The 17,892-nt window shown below is 38.1% G+C and overlaps 1 protein-coding gene across 2 annotated transcripts in view; it reads right to left on the bottom strand.

Annotated features, from left to right (window-relative positions):
* Positions 1-17,635, bottom strand: part of LOC108703874 — a 33,308-nt gene extending 15,673 nt beyond the window's left edge. For both annotated transcript variants that reach the window (XR_005964117.1, XM_041576700.1), the window contains exons 1-11: positions 17,532-17,635; positions 14,351-14,661; positions 13,543-13,740; positions 12,638-12,766; positions 11,583-11,687; positions 10,226-10,276; positions 9,149-9,205; positions 8,847-8,933; positions 3,074-3,197; positions 2,680-2,810; positions 1,329-1,382 (exon numbers count right to left, since the gene is read on the bottom strand). Coding sequence is in view for 1 of the 2 variants with exons in the window: in XM_041576700.1 (XP_041432634.1) it covers positions 1,329-1,382; positions 2,680-2,810; positions 3,074-3,197; positions 8,847-8,933; positions 9,149-9,205; positions 10,226-10,276; positions 11,583-11,687; positions 12,638-12,766; positions 13,543-13,740; positions 14,351-14,623 (1,209 nt within the window). In the remaining variant the exon portion in view is untranslated. The remainder of the gene's footprint in view (positions 1-1,328; positions 1,383-2,679; positions 2,811-3,073; positions 3,198-8,846; positions 8,934-9,148; positions 9,206-10,225; positions 10,277-11,582; positions 11,688-12,637; positions 12,767-13,542; positions 13,741-14,350; positions 14,662-17,531) is intronic.
* Positions 17,636-17,892: the final 257 nt, after the last annotated feature.

Raw genomic sequence — 17,892 nt, 5'->3', positions numbered from 1 at the left:
TTATATGGTCACAGAACAACCCCTCAGTGACTTCTAATATCCTTATCATTTACAGTAGGGGGTACATTATCCCTTATAATACATGAGTGATACTCAGAGTTCCCTGTATAACTCAGCCTGCAGCCTTGTGTCTTTATATGGTCACAGAACAACCCCTCAGTGACTTCTAATATCCTTATCATTTACAGTAGGGGTACATTATCCCTTATAATACATGAGTGATACTCAGAGTTCCCTGTATAACTCAGCCTGCAGCCTTGTGCCTTTATATGGTCACAGAACAACCCCTCAGTGACTTCTAATATCCTTATCATTTACAGTAGGGGGTACATTTTCCCTTATAATACATGAGTGATACTCAGAGTTCCCTGTATAACTCAGCCTGCAGCCTTGTGTCTTTATATGGTCACAGAACAACCCCTCAGTGACATCTAATATCCTTATCATTTACAGTAGGGGGTACATTATCCCTTATAATACATGAGTGATACTCAGAGTTCCCTGTATAACTCAGCCTGCAGCCTTGTGCCTTTATATGGTCACACAACAACCCCTCAGTGACTTCTAATATCCTTATCTTTTACAGTAGGGGGTACATTATCCCTTATAATACATGAGTGATACTCAGAGTTCCCTGTATAACTCAGCCTGCAGCCTTGTGCCTTTATATGGTCACAGAACCCCTCAGTGACTTCTAATATCCTTATCATTTACAGTAGGGGGTACATTATCCCTTATAATACATGAGTGATACTCAGAGTTCCCTGTATAACTCAGCCTGCTGCCTTGTGCCTTTATATGGTCACAGAACAACCCCTCAGTGACTTCTAATATCCTTATCATTTACAGTAGGGGGTACATTATCCCTTATAATACATGAGTGATACTCCAAGTTCCCTGTATAACTCAGCCTGCAGCCTTGTGCCTTTATATGGTCACAGAACAACCCCTCAGTGACTTCTAATATCCTTATCATTTACAGTAGGGGGTACATTATCCCTTATAATACACGAGTGATACTCAGAGTTCCCTGTATAACTCAGCCTGCAGCCTTGCGTCTTTATATGGTCACAGAACAACCCCTCAGTGACTTCTAATATCCTTATCATTTACAGTAGGGGGTACATTATCCCTTATAATACATGAGTGATACTCAGAGTTCCCTGTATAACTCAGCCTGCAGCCTTGCGTCTTTATATGGTCACAGGATAACCCCTCAGTGACGTCTAATATCCTTATCATTTACAGTAGGGGGTACACTTTCCTTTATAATCTAGATTAAGTGATGCATTTTTATAAAGCAGACAGACAAACATTTATAGTGTTACCTGCAATGGGGAGGGAAACTTCTGTTGTGCACTTTGCAAAATGTTCACAACTCTCTGTAAAGAAATGAAAAGCTATTACTGAGGTTCAAATGAATAATAATTTTAGTGCAGATGTGAAACATATTTCTGCCATAAGATAGGCTTTTTAAGTAGTGCATTATGTAATATTAAAGGGGAAGTTTACCTTTACTGGCCCTGGTAAGAAAATATACAATCTGTGATAGTTATTGCTACGCTTTATAGATCATCTTTCCTATTTATCTTCCAGTCAATGAATGTTTTTGGGAGAAAACAAACAATCAACAGAAACGCAACTAAAAATGCAATGAAATCACTGACAGAAAAAATAAAATAGCTTCTGACATTCATACTGGGCAATCATTTAGTGCAAGGGGGGAAAAGTTGGTTGATACAATAACAACAAAGTGAAAATAATTGTGTTAAATTGTGTTTATGTACACTTCTTGAATTGGGTGTATGTGAATATATTTACTTGCAAAGTGCTATACTCCCAGCCTGCAGCCTTGTGTCTTTATATGGTCACAGAACCCCTCACTGTTTTCTAATATCCTTATCATTTACAGTAGGGGGTACATTATCCCTTATAATACATGAGTGATACTCAGAGTTCCCTGTATAACTCAGCCTGCAGCCTTGTGCCTTTATATGGTCACAGAACAACCCCTCAGTGACTTCTAATATCCTTATCATTTACAGTAGGGGGTACATTATCCCTTGTAATACATGAGTGATACTCAGAGTTCCCTGTATAACTCAGCCTGTAGCCTTGTGCCTTTATATGGTCACAGAACAACCCCTCAGTGACTTCTAATATCCTTATCATTTACAGTAGGGGGTATATTATCCCTTATAATACATGAGTGATACTCAGAGTTCCATGTATAACTCAGCCTGCAGCCTTGTGCCTTTATATGGTCACAGAACAACCCCTCAGTGACTTCTAATATCCTTATCATTTACAGTAGGGGTACATTATCCCTTATAATACATGAGTGATACTCAGAGTTCCCTGTATAACTCAGCCTGCAGCCTTGTGCCTTTATATGGTCACAGAACCCCTCAGTGACTTCTAATATCCTTATCATTTACAGTAGGAGGTACATTATCCCTTATAATACATGAGTGATACTCAGAGTTCCCTGTATAACTCAGCCTGCAGCCTTGTGCCTTTATATGGTCACAGAACAACCCCTCAGTGACTTCTAATATCCTTATCATTTACAGTAGGGGGTACATGAGTTGTTCTCTGCTCCTTTTCAAACACCTTTTAGATTCTACTATCTAAACCTGTAAATCTGTTAAGTAATTATATTATGATTATGATACAGACCTTTAATATCCTTGCCAGTTGAGCACACGTCACTTTTCCCCCTGTTTTATCCAATTTTATGTGGAGCCAAATGTCTCTCACAAGGGTGAATATGTAGGTTGTAAAGAGTTTATTAAAATCCTCTTCCATATCTGTCATACAGATGGGGGAGAAATAACAAAAGGCTTATGGGTTTATGTAATAAAAGGCACTAAGTTTGCCCAGGTGCAGTAACCCATAGCAACCAATCAGCGGGTATCACTAATGGGTCATCTGTTTAAAAGCAAACAGTTTATTGGTTGTTATAGGTTTCTGCACCTGGATAAACGTAACGAGTTTTAGTACATAATGGGGTTAGAGTGGTCGTGATCTGATTGTGGTTTGTGCAAACAGGAGATTAACAGTTTGGTGTTACCTGCTGATCTCCCCCGACGGGTGTTTACCAAACCTCGCCCTCGGTGGGGCAGATATGAGCAGTCGGCTAATGGCTCTTTCAGAGTATCTGACACCAGTTGATACAGAGATTGGTTTTGCAGCTTCTGAAAGAAGGGTACAGGCAAGATGGAGAGAACTTGTTCATTGTATATGTTAAGCAAGCGTATATACCACTAGTGATGGACGAATTTGCGCCGTTTAGCTTTGCTGAAAAATTCGCGAATTTCCAGCGAAAACGCAAAGCGGCGAAAAATTTGGGAAACGTGCCGGCGTCTAGTTTTTGACGCCGGCATCCGTTTTCGACCAAAATCTTTTTTGACGCCGGCGAAATTTTTTCCGCGGGCGGCGAATTGCGCAAATTTGTACAGATTCATAGTGATGGGCGAATTTGCGCCTTTTCACTTCACCAAAAAATTAGTGAGTTTCCTGTGAAATTCATTCGCCGGCGACATTTTTTTTTTACGCCAAATCGCGCAAATTCGCTCCTGCCGAATGAATTCACCTATCAATACAGATTAAACAACCCTGTTAGTGTTTTTCTGCCCCAACATACGTATAATTGCTTTTCCTTCCTTAGCTCTTTCTCCATCCTATCTCACTTAGAAAGATAAGAGAACATTTTTAATACTTACCGTAATTTTCTTTTCTTGGAACAAACTCGTGGCAGTGGGTCACTTGTATGTATCCCTTCCCCCGCAGGATTGGACAGCTACTAATTAGCATAGCAAATAAGAACCTGCTCCTCCCCCTTCACCTTCAATTCTACGTTTTTCCCAAAGTTAAGATAGGGAGGGATCGTGACCCACTGCCATGAGTTTTTTCCAGGAAAAGAACATTACGGTAAGGATTAAAAAATTTCTTCTTTTTCCTGTTCACTACACTCATTTTGTGGACACTGTTATTAAGACAAGCCTTGTATCATCTCAGAATCTTGTTTGTGCACCAGAATGGGGGACCTGATGTCCATCCCCATGTTCTGGCTACACAATTAAATGGTGAAGAGAACTGGGGAAATGTATGGAGAGCCGTGACATTTAGGAAGTGCTGAATGGAAAGTGAAAGTAATTGCCTTAGGCATAGAGGAGGGGCAGACAATATTTGATTGACAGCTGAGATGTTTAAATGAGTTTACAACAGCTATGAATGCTTTAATAAAAGATAGAAATTGGATTTCATGTTTAATTTGAAAAGGACTTTTATTATACCGATTTTTGTGTCTGGGTGACAGGTCCACTTTAAGTAGATGGAAGCAGGAGCACCACTTTTGGGGCCATATGGGATCAGGAACAATGAGTCTGATTCCTAAAGTCTATCCCTCTCTGAAGATAGACTGACAGGGCTCTTGCCACATCTAGTTTGTGTAGTTTTTCTTCTAATTCATTAGAAAAATGCTTATAAAATACTGGAAGAACAATATTCTGATTGCAATGGAATCACAATGGGGCACAAATTTTGAATTAGTTCTCAAGACCACTTTATTTTGATGGAACACATGACAATCTTCTGCTACAGATAGCGCATGAATTTCACTTACTCTCGTGGCTGAGGTTATGGTGATCAAAAATACTACTTTTAGAGGCCGATTCATCAAGTGTTGAATATCGAGGGTTAATTAACCCTCGATATTCGACTAGGAACTAAAATCCTTCGACTTCGAATAGCGAAGTCGAAGGATTTAGCGCAGATAGTACGATCGAAGGATAATTCTTTCGATCGAACGATTAAATCCTTCGAATCGAACGATTCGAAGGATTTAAATCCAACGATCGAAGGAATATCCTTCGATCAAAAAAAGTTAGCCAAGCCTATGGGGACCTTCCATCAGAGCCTGCAAGACCGCAAATAGATCCCATGAAGTTATTCTGGTTTTTACTGGAGGATTTATATGGTTTGCAGCCTGAATAAATCTTATTATTATCTGGTCTGTTGCTAATGACTTATTCCAAAGGGCAGACAAAGCAGAAATTTGAGACTTCAAGGTTTTTTTTGGCTAAACCTTTTTCTAGACCAGCATGAAGAAATTCTACTGCATGAACAGCCGAATATACAGAAGGATCAATCTTCTTTTGTTTACAACATTTCTTGTTTAAATTTCAAATTCTATAATATTTGTTTGAAGTTGAAGATTTTCTAGATTGCAGCAAAGTATCTACTACTGCTTCCGACAGCCCAGATTCTTCTAAATTCCTCCTTTAAATAGCCACGCCTTTAATCGTAAACCTCAAGGATTTGGATGACAAATCGGACCCTGGGACAACAATTGCGGGATCAGTGGCAGCTTCCAAGGCTGATCTATTGAAAATCCCATTATAATTGGCGACAATGAAAATGCAGCCTATCAACAGCATTGGCTGCTGCAATCAACTTGCCTATTAAATGGAGGTATTCTTTTGCATAACAAAATTCCTTCCGTCTGATTAGTTGTATTGATTTTCTGATATCATGTTTTCTCCTCTTTGTCAGAAAAACTTTCATCTGAATGGAATCTATTAGTACTCCCAAGTACTGAAGATTCTGAACTGGAGTTAAGTGAGACTTGCCAAAGTTTATTTTCCAACCATGGTGTTGTAGAAATTCCAGTTTGTAATTCCTTGATGAACTAATAACTGAGGATCTCTGGCTTTGATTAGGATATCGTCTAAGTATGCATAGACTTGTGTACCCTTCTCTCTCAGAAGTGTAACCTGTGTAACTAGAACCTTTGTAAATGCTCTTGGTGAAGTTGCAGGCCCGAAAGTGAGGGCTTGATACTGAAAATGCTTTCCTAGCACAAAAAATCGAAGAAACCTTTGAAGAGAAGACTACAGGAGTATGTAGATAGCGTCTTTTATATCAATTGAAACCATCTCCTTGATCTATGCCTTGCAGCACACTTCTTAAAGTTTCCATCTTGAATCTTCTGACCTGTAGACTTTTGTTTAGAATCCTTAAATCTAGAATTGCTCTGTATTCTCCTGCCTTTTTCTTTATTAGAAACAGAGGGAAATAAACTCCTAGCCATCTTTGATGCTTTGAAACTGGTGTCAAGTTTTGTCTGCAAAATTCCTGCAAGAGCTTGTCTTGTTCTGGGATCCCCCGGAGCCCTGGACTACAGAAATAAAGTCTTCAAATGCTTGTGTTTAAATTCTAAATTCTAACCCAAAGAGATTACTTGAAGTGCCTATCTTTCTTGGATGGTTTTCTCCCAATCCATACATAGTTTCCCAAGCCTTCCTCCTACTGGGCTTGGGTTAAACTTCTGGTGTCATGTATACTTTCTTCTGTTCGCCCTGGTCTGTTTTCTGGAACCAGAAAAAAGATTGATAATTCGAAAAGGCTCTACCCAATGTATCCCTCCAGGAATTGCCCTCCTGGGAATCATCTAATTCTAAGGCTTTAATCATAGCCTCTAGTAGAGGTGAGACTAGTTCAAGATCAACATTTGATTGGTCAGTAGCCTCATATTCTTCATTAGAATCCTCTAGTTCTCCTTCTGAAACTTGAATAAAGTGATCCAAATCATACTCAGCTGATGAACAAATCTCCTCCCGAGTCCTTGGCTTCTTTAACAGCTTATCAGTAGCTATAGACAGAGCAATTTCAATAGATTGGGATACTGATTGTGACATTTTATTTTCATGAATTCTTCAAACTGATTAGTCATATTTCCTGAAGCCAGAGCAATACATTCCTGAGATAGCATAATTAAGTAGTTAAGTAATTAAGGACTAATGGTATCTATCCTGCTCTTTCTTTAAGGTGGACTCACCCCTCCATATTAGCCGGGACCTTTTGCCTCCTCAACTCTGAAAAAATACTGAATGCAAAATATAATCAATATACATCCCATAAGGGAGTTGACAGGATAATTCGCCGTGAAAAAACACTCACTTGCCAGAACTTTTGCCTCCAATAATAGAGATATATCTTCATGCTGTAGAAAATACAGAGTTTCAATACAATGCTGTATAGGAGACTCCCTTTTACATTATATTATGTAATTGCTTACCAGGGAAGCTTAGAGTGACTTCTAGTGTCCGGATGGCTGCAGATTGTGGCAGGAGAGCTCTGAGTTACCAGCTGTAAAAACTCCCATGCGAATGACGTCATCACGCTTGACGCACATCGCCATGGCAATGCATCCTGCAAGGATGGTGCCTTAGCCCCTGGTCCAACCTGAATAACAGGAGGGGCCCCTGGGCAGCAGTTACATTCAGCGCTAGTCCCAGAGCTTCAACCAGGGAGAGAGAGCCTGAGACCTGGTCGGAACAATAATTGGGGTGAGCCTGAATCCTTCACGTGGGACAGAAAAAAGAACTGAAGGTGAAGGGGGAGGTTTATATTTGCTATGCTAATTAGTAGCTGTCCAATCCTGCGGGGGCAGGGATACATACAAGTGACCCACTGCCATGAGTGTAGTGAACAGGAAACTCTTCTACCCAACTGCTACAACATATAATTTATTTTCCTTCCTCATGTATATGTCTTTTTCCAACACATCTCACTTACAAAGATACTCTTCTTCTGCTCAACTGCTACCACATATAATTGATTTTCCTTCCTCGGGTATTTGTCTTTCTCCAACCCATCTCACTTACAAAGATACTCTTCTTCTGCCCCACTGCTACAACATATAATTGATTTTCCTTCCTCAGGTAGATGTCCTCCTCCTCCAACCCACTACCCATATCACTTAGATAAGCTCTTCTTCTGTCCAACAAACCTTTCTTTTGTGTCCACACTCTTTTTCTCAACCTGCACTCTCAGAATTTCAGTGTCCTACAGATGTAATCACATTTGAAAAGGTTGATGCTGAGAGTAAAACAAAACCATTTTTTTTAAAAAAAGAGTTGCTTTTTAAAAAATTAAAACAAAGGGTTTTGTAGTCAGGTAAAGTAGGTTTCGGAAACAGGGAAAAGGCAGAGGTTTACACCGATTCTTTTCATTTTTTTTCGTTTTTCGATGAAAGGAGAGAAGATTCTTTGAAGATATACAAAGGTTAAACACCTGATAGTATTCATCCAATACTACTAAAGGACTTTATTTCTGTGGTTGTAAGATCACTTTCTTTAAGGAGAAGGAACCTTAAATCACTGAGGGGGTGGCTATTGTTAGCCAACCACAAAACAAAAATGGTGGTACCATGTTAGCCAGTGGAAATAATAACAAATAGAAAAAAAATACAAAAGTATTGTAGAATACCTAAATTAACTAACAATAAAACTACATTTTAAGCTTTTGGAGCACCAAGGCCACTCCGTCAGGCAAAATACAAATGAAAGCTGGGAGGACACATCATATATACAAGTTAGATCATTGAAAATGTTTATGGGCAAGGGTCTAAAGACCTTAATTTGGGGTCAAGTTTCATGTCACACTGTGTGACCTGACTGAATCCAGACCTCTGGACTATTTAAGACCCATCTGTATTGCTTTTATTAACATTATAACAATGAGTGCAGAATTTTTTGGGTGACGGTTGTTGTGTGTTATAGACAAACATGTTGACTTCCACTGTGCATCAAATGATATTTGACATGAAATACATTATTTGAAACAATCCCAGAAGGACGTAATAACCTTTTTATATGCAGGTCAATCCAGTGAAGTCGAATTATTTTAATGTGATTAGAGTGTTGGTGACTTTTATTTTTCTTTGTGACCACATCATGAAGGCTCCAGTTTAAGGTAAATAATATTTCCATGGTAAATGCTGTTCGGGACATCAAGTAATTAGACAGAAGATCATATATTTATGATGTGTAACCTCATACCTGAGATTCACAAATTATATAATTCAACAAGTCTTCTTTTCCACAAGTCTTTAACTCTTGCCCGTCACATCTAATGATATCCAGGTGCTGTAATAAAAATTAGTTGATGAGTACAAATGCTTTAATGAGACAATACTATAGGACACATAAAGACTGTTTCTAATTTAACAGATTTTAGAGATAACATGAAAAAGCTCAGGCAGCTTCAACCTGTTTTACAACAATGGGCTTTATATGAAGAAAGTTAGAACTTTATTAGACTGGACTTTTGTGTTGTATATCCGATAGAGAGTCTCCATTACCTGTAAGGGCTGCAGATCAAAGGACTCCCCAACACACTTAGCAACACGGAAATACATCTGTAAACATAAATTAAATTACTGTATAGAACTGAAAGTAAAATGATAGTTTCGAAGTAATTCTGCATCGTTCAGTGTTTTTGGTTTTTTTTTTTACTTTTTTAATCAGCTCTTTTAATAAATTCAATGACAATCGTGGTTTTAGAGTTTGTGAGTTCAGCAGTGGTTTCAAAACCTCTAAAATTTGACCCTTAATAAAAAAAGCCTCCAGGTTTTAGGCATCCAGTGGATTTTATGAAGGCATATTATTAATGAAATACTAAAGAGAGGCATTGGCAGTAGTTGAAGCTTGCACTGCTCCAACTCTTCCCAGCTCCACTGGAAATGACAGTTTTTAAAGGACAAGGAAAGTCAAAAAAATAAAATCCCATTTTTATTTTCTTTAATGAAAAAGAAACCTATCTCCAATATACTTTAATTAAAAAATGTGTACCGTTTTTATAAGAAACCTGACTGTATGCAGTGAAATTCTCCCTTCATTTACTGCTGTGGATAGGAATTGTCAGATGATCCCTAACTGCTCTGCAGGGAAACAATCATACTTATGAACAGCAGGGGGAGCCCCCGCCTTACTTCCCAGCCATGCAGAACTCAAGCAGCTTTGTTTATGATGATCCCTAAGCAGCCCAGACCACACTGAGCATGTGCAGGGTCAGGGTTAGGCAAAGATGTATAACAAAGTTGCAAGATGACAGCCCCTGTGGCCAACTTTGAAAGCATAAATCATTTGTTTGATTAGGCTTGTGGTGCAGTAAGTTCATGTTTATATTTAGTATACAAAATACAGCATTTCTAGCCTTATTCTATTTCAGACTTTCCTTGTCCTTTAACCTGAGGATCACAAATGTGTATGATCAAAGGGTGTGTCTACATTATCAACACCAGCTACAAAAAAACACAAACCCTGTACCTGATTGAACTATTCAGGTTGAAATGACATGATCTATGAGTTGGACGTGGTATGAACTGTCTGCAACAGGAAGACAGAAGCATAAGGGCTACGCAATAGCTTATTCTTACCTTAAAATAATCTAGTACTGTTATTTTCAGGTCTGACTCAACATTAAAAATCTGTAAAATACCATAAGGAGAACAATAAGGTATATTATGACAAAAAAAGGATGATATGAACATTTTGCGGGACTTGCCTGCACCCACAATGTTTGAACACTTATGCCTACACTCCATCCCATATAAAGGGGCCATATCTAGAATTTATGATGTCTTAATACACCAGACGCCTGTTAAAGATTTGATTTTTGTTAAGCAGTGGGAGCAAGACCTTCGTCTCTGCTTGGAGGAGGATGCTTGGCTGGACATGTTGCGGGACATGTCTCGGTGTTCCCCTAGTATTTTGGTACAGGAAACTTCTCAAAAGGTGGTCACTAGGTGGTATTTAGTTCCCGAAAAGCTTGCGAAATGGTACCCCACCTCCTCTCCGGTGTGCTTTAGGGGTTGCGGGCAGACTGGTTCCTTTATTCATATTTGGTGGCATTGTCCTAAGGCTGTCCGGTTTTGGACCAGGGTCTATACGATGGTAACTAGCATCACTGGGCTTATACTTAGGAAATCCCCTCTGGAAGCTCTGCTACATGGACGAGTGCCAGGTGGGAACAAATGGGTTCGGCAGCTAGTAGGCCGTATATTTACGGCGGCCAAACAGACTATTGCCAAGGCTTGGAAAACCAACTCTTTAAATTTACAGGAGGTGAAACACAGACTAGATACCTATATGTCTATGGAAAGGCTTTCATCACTAGCCAGGGGTGACTTGCGCTCTTTTCACAAGCTCTGGGCCCCTGGATTCAATATAGAGGCTATCAGCACTAGGTTAGCTATGGGTACGTTAGGTGGCTTGTACCCTAGATTTGCCATTTGCCTTTTTTCCCCAAGACACACCTATATTCTTATGTGATCATATTCTTCACTGAATATGCACCCCCTATGGATACGTTCTTTGGTTTCTGTTTTTACTACTTCTGTCTATTCTTTCCTGTCTAACTAAGGTTGGTGTCCTATTTTCCTCATTGTTGACTGCAATAATTGTGATCTGTATCTTTGCATTATAGAAGCTGTTTTTTTTTTTTTTTTTACATGCAATGCATTACTGTCTGTAAGACTTTTTATGGAAAATAGGTGTACTGGCTGTAATTTGATTTTCTTCTGTTTCTTTTTCTTTGTAAAACAAAATAAAAATATTGAAAAAAAAAAAAAAAGGATGATATGCTCTTTCTTGATTTATTTAGTGATGTAGATGATGCAGAATGAGTGAAACATCTGGCACAGCTCAACACAACATGTCACATGGTAGAATTGTGTCAGAGGCCTTCTAAGATAAAATAGCCAGCCATATAATAAGAGATATAAACAGACTTACCAGATATGAGCTGAGCACTAATGATATAGCAGAGAGCCTAATACCAATGTCACTAGAGCTATCAAGTTCCAGTGTGTCTTCTATATCCAGAACAAACACTGCCATCTGTGCAAAGAGTACAACTCATGAACTGAGTATATAGAGGATTAACCATGCTATAACATTTACAATAATAGAGTAATACAAAATGGAGTATTAAAGTACAACAAGGTCATTCTACTAACACGGGGCACATTTGTACAATCAGCAATTAGCCCTGATCAGTCTCCTGTGGGTGTAGTAAGGAAAGCAAATCTCTTTTGACTGCCCACATTACCAAGCCCCAGTATGATTAAGTAAGGAAGGCAGGAAGGGTGAAGTGAACCTAGACAAGGCCAGGTCTACTAAGGATAGGCTACTCACTTTAATAGATCATTCTAGGAGTGATAGTTAGTTAGGCTGTCTAGCCGAGCAGCACAGACTCCACTAAGTGATAGGGAAGGGTCTGGGGAGGTGTCATTTTGAGCTTCACTTAGAGAAAAGGCTGAAAACTAGGAGTACTCACTTGTATGTTGTATATTCTCTCTCATCTAACCCTGTGGGGTCTACAATGAACATTGGTGTTTGTGAGTATATGTCTATCCACTGCTCTTCTATGTTTCTGTTGATTTCTAATTGAACTGGATGATGTTCTTTATTAAACAAGTTCTAAGGTTTAGCTGCAAGATCCACTGGCACCCACTTATTGTGAATAGCATTCAGTTACAGTTGTACAACACCCTGCCTCTACATTATTGTGAGGGCTCATCCTATGAGACTCAAAGTCTCATCCGTAGGATATATTGGGGTAAAGTTACTAGTTGAGAGTAACAGTTCCGCTCAATTTACTATAGTTTTACAATACAGTACATTTGCATTTTATTATTCCCAGTTAACCACTACGCAATAAAATACTAATCATGGTATAGTAATCTTTTAAGAATAAAATTACTGTTGTTCTCAGACGTTTGATCCAATATGGACATCTAGAAAACCAGGACCAAAGTAGTGGCAATTATAAGTAATTTTATTTTTACCTTTTCTCCATAGTGTTCTAGAATGAATGGCTTGCTCCAGATCCAGATACTCTTGGCCTTGGTTGTCCCAGCTTTCCACTCATACCCTGTCTTATTGTCAGACCCCAAGCTTAGTCGTTGACCCTTCTCCTTAATCGAAAAACAAGATGTGTTACAGGACTGCTTGTGCTCCCTTCCCTTTTGTTTGGTATTCCACACTAAGCTGAAAATATACCCAGGGAGGCAATTTGATCAACATTTGACATTTCAAGTTTTTAGTAGTGATGAGTGAAATGTTTCGCGGGGTTTTGCCGTAAAAATGACGGCCATAGACTCTAATGGATGAAAAAATTTGTTGCACATCAAAGATTTGTTGCGACATTTGTCGTACATCAAAAAAAACATTTTGCCCACAGATTTCAATGCATTTCAGCCAATTTTAACCAATTCACAAATTTTCTCCAAAGCGAAATGAGTCAGATTTGCTCATCATTAATTTTTATCGAATAAAAAAAAATATCCAAACTGTGCGTTTATTTATGAAAAAGTTGAAACTGAATTTTGAATTCATTTTGAAAACTCATATTGAAAAATAGCTTTAAATGTTTTTTTCAAAAACTCCCAATTTAAATAAATTTGCCAGCTGTTAGATAACACATTTTTTTCATTTGGGTTTTTTGTACTTAATAAACCTTGAATTTAAATGTTGATAAATCTCCCCCTAATTATAAGAAGGCATCCAGTTATTTCTCTCATGTATGCTGCACTTAATTAGAGATCAACAATCTATCCCAATCACACCCCTCAAAACAATGATTTGTGTTTACAAAAGTCAAAGACTACTTTTTTTTAAAATTGTATTTTTTTTTTTTTTTTAATTTTAATATAACCATTTAAGTCCTTTATAAAGTCAAAGATTGTTTTACCTGGCAGGACAGAGTCATCAGAATGCGGCTTAGGAGAGAGGATTTACCATGTTTTTTCTCTCCAATCACACATATTAGGCACACGGAGTAATCCAAGACCTCTCTGTTCATAAAACAGGTCTGAATGGCGGCTTCATTTACTTGGAGGTGACCAAATTCATCTGTGTGTACTAACTGAATTGCACAGATAGAACTCTCCTTAAATGTAGAGGTAGATGGAAAAAAAATATTTAATTTCTATACTAACCTGTTAGTACCATGTTATGCAGGACATTCAGCTACTTTTTAGAAGAAATGTAATCCCTCAAAACAACTAAATTTAAAAATGTATTATTTGTTTTTATAGATTTCAAGATATTAGCAATTTTTGCACTGCAAATTGATGCAACGGTGCCGCCAACTGGTCCATTCTGCTGGCCATCTTGTTAGGAGAACATTTCATCAACTGAGTTTCCTCTTCATCTTCTGAATCATTTTCCCAACTGATAGACTGGTCTACAGAAGTGACTAGCAGGTGGTGATGCTGTTGTATCAATTTTATTATATCTGCCATATAAAAATTGCTAAAATCTTAAAATCTAAAAAACAACAAACTAATAATTTTTGTGCTTAGAAGAGCAAAAACAAACCAGTATCACTTTCAAAGTATACTTAAACCTGTGGAACCTTCCATGATGGAATCCCAGCATTGTAATGACAGCCATTGCATTCTGGAAGTTGTAGTGTGGCAATTCTGGAGAGACCACAATGGTCACTGCAACCACCAGTCACCATTTTTGATACACAAAGCACCTCCTCAATGCCTTACCTTCTTGGCCTGCTCTCCTTTAACCCCCTGCTGGACCTTTGTTATCAGAGCCTTGAGTCTGTGGACAGGAATCAGCTGATCTTTGGGACAAACAGTCCTGCACTCGGGGCAGAGGCACCTCAGATGTTGTGTGTCCCAGTAACTTGTGATGCACTCTCTGCAGAAGGTGTGCCCACAAGCAATGGAGACGGGGTCATTAAGCTCACCAAAACACACACAACATAAAAGTTCCTCCTCCAACGTCTGGAAGCTTGCTGGTCCCTGATGTTGCATGTTATACTTAGGCACAATAGATATATACCTATTGATACCTATTGATAAAAATGTATAGAGGGACATGAGAGACATAAACACAGAGAATAATCAAATAAACACATACACACCAAACATAGACATAAAGGCCATAGGTAGAGAGGAAGCATGGCACCTTGGTGCAGCTAAAGAAATAAAGCTACTGCGTGTTAAACAACTAGGGGCCGATTCACTAAATTCGAGTGAAGGATTCGAAGGTAAAAAACTTCGAATTTCAAAGTTTTTTTGGGCTACTTCGACCATCGAATGGGCTACTTCGACCTTCGACTACGACTTCGAATCGAAGGATTCGTAGTAAAAATCGTTCGACTATTTGACCATTCGATAGTCGAAGTACTGTCTCTTTAAAAAAAACTTTGACCCACTAGTTTGCCATCTAAAAGCTACCGAAGTCAATGTTAGCCTATGGGGAAGGTCCCCATAGGCTTGGCTAACTTTTTTTGATCGAAGGATATTCCTTCGATCGTTGGATTAAAATCCTTCGAATCGTTCGATTCGAAGGATTTTATCGTTCGATCGAAGGAATTATCCTTTGATCGTTCGATCGAACTATCTGCGCTAAATCCTTCGGCTTCGATATTCGAAGTCGAAGGATTTTAATTCCTAGTCGAATATCGAGGGTTAATTAACCCTCGATATTCGACCCTTAGTGAATCGGCCCCCTAGAGTTGGAGATAAATGCATACTGGCAACTTGTGGTACTTCCCTCACTTACCCACCTGAATAAGAGATTGCGAATGTTGAAAACGGAATAAATGTGGCATAACAGAGAATTGTGCCCACTACTATTTAAAAAAAAAATTCACTACAAAACACGAATTTTTAGAGGAAATATAAACTTGAATTTTTTGAGATTTATTATACCCCTATGTTACAAAAAGCCTGAATCCGAAAAAATAAACCATCTCAGACCAGTCGCGGTCCTGTATAAGTCAATCTAAATTTGGCGGTTTTTTTTAGTCTGCTCTACGTTTAGCCTGAAATTGTCGGCCAAAATTCTTAAAAATTTAAGTGATTTGGAAGAAAAAACAGACAAATTCGAGCTATTCAGAAAAAAGACAGAATATTAGAGCAATACGGGTTTTCGCTTGATTTTATTGAATTTTTCTGCAATTTGATTAAATTCCAGGGTTTTTATTAATAAATAAGCTGAAATTGGGCATGGTAGTTTGGTCGTGGCTTTTTTTAATAAAATATGAGCTAATTTCGGATTTTAGTAAATAACCCCCTTAATGTAGAGATGCACCTTATCCAAGATTCAGATAAGATTGGGCCTTTTTCAGCAGGGTTGGGATTTGGACTAATCTAAGTACTTTGCCGAACCAAATCCAAAAAAAATCACGTCACTTTTCGTCACACAAACAAGAAAATGTATTTTCTCTTTCCCCTTCTTTTCCCTAATTCACATACGCAAATAAGGGTCCGGATTCAGTTCAGTATTCGGCCAAATCATTCACAAATGATTCAGGATTTGGCTGAATCCAAAATTAGTGGATTCAGTGCATGACCAGTAATCAAATTTTTTTTAAAAAAAATTGTTAGTAAACATTGAAAATAAAACACTAGCACAAATTAAACTTTAAAATCGCAAAGCCTTTATTAAGAAATAACCTATCGAAACTCTGCTTCAGAAAAGGCTATCGGGCGATCCATCGTGTTGCGCTCGATTTCTCCTCCCTGCCTTTCTTATAGGAGATAGCCAGGGAGGAGAAATCAAACACCGCACGATGGATCATCACCCTGTCGCCTTTTCTGAAGAGGAGCGGAAGCAGAATTTCGGTAAATTATTTCTTAATAAAGGCTTTGCAATTTTAAGCATTGATTTCACAGTGAATTATACTAATTACCCAAACCATGAATACTTCATAGTTTATCAGAGAAAAAGCCCCCATAAAATCACTAATAAAAAACAGAAATCTAAAAGCTTGTGGAGTTATTGGATTTGTGGTGTTCGTTCACTTGTTAACATGAAAACTAGGATTTAGACATTTTCGAATTGTTGTACAGATTTGTTTTGAGCTTTTTTTGCTCACGTTTTTATCATTCGGATCTTTTCATAAATTTCTTGGCATTTGTGGTTTTAGTGGAAATGAGCGTTTTCATGGTTTGAAAAACCACAAAAATATGAATTTTAGTAAATGAGTCTGGATCTTCAGACATTATTCAATTAGGGATGCACCGAATCCACTATTTTGGGATTCGACCAAACCCCTGAATCGAGTGAATACTTGACCCATCCTAATTTGCATATTCAAATTAGGGAATCCTTGATTCAGTGCACCCCGAAGACCAATATCAGTTTTCAGTTTCTGGAGTTTCTCTAAGAACTTGCAGCCTTTTAGCATGAGAATTTCAACCACTTTCATTCTATATTATAACTTTAAGACATTATAAAATACAACGAGAAATTATTTCTATACTGGAAACTTCTTAAGACAATGAAAGAGGCATTTCAAATAAAATATTTCTGAATATACAAAATGAAAATCAAAAGCCTAAATAAATTTGAAGACTGTCATAAAATCAATATTAATTTATATAATTCAATTTAAAATTAATTTCAAAAAGAAAACAGCAATTTTCTCAAAAGAGAACAATACCTGAATTTGTGGTCATTGTACCCATTTCTCCCAATTCAGACAGAATCAAGATATAAATAATATTTCACCTAAAGCACATACAGTAAATCTTCATTAAATCACTCGTGAAAGCCCTGGCTTAGGTTGACTGCTGTGTTGAATTTCAAGATGAAATATGCCAATATATTTCATATATCAAATTTGCTGGATTACAGGTATGGGACTTGTTATCCAGAATACTCGGGACCTGGGGTTTCCGTATAACAGATCTGCAGTGCCATCCAACTTACCGCTTTGTGCTCCTTTCCCCGCTGGATATGATTGACTAACACAGCCGGACAATCACTGATCCGTTATTAAGGGAAAGAGTAGTCGTTCCCTCTGGGAAGGGAGGAAAACAGAGAAACGAAACTGCAGTAAAACTTCCTGATCTTGATAATATTGGCACCGCACTCGTTTCAAGGGAAAATTCCCTCGGGATAAAAAGTAATTCTGCCTAATGAAAGAAAATATAATAATTCCTAATATGCATCCATTCCTCATTGTAACAGTGACTTTACAGTTACAGTCGGTACAAATGCGTGCAGAGACTATACATTTCATACATTTTTAGAATTACATTTTCTTTCATGCAATTTTTTTCATTTTCTT

The sequence above is a fragment of the Xenopus laevis genome, chromosome 9_10L, assembly GCF_017654675.1.
Source record: "Xenopus laevis strain J_2021 chromosome 9_10L, Xenopus_laevis_v10.1, whole genome shotgun sequence".
Classification (NCBI taxonomy): domain Eukaryota; kingdom Metazoa; phylum Chordata; class Amphibia; order Anura; family Pipidae; genus Xenopus; species Xenopus laevis.
This window is presented reverse-complemented; position numbering and strand designations above follow the sequence as displayed.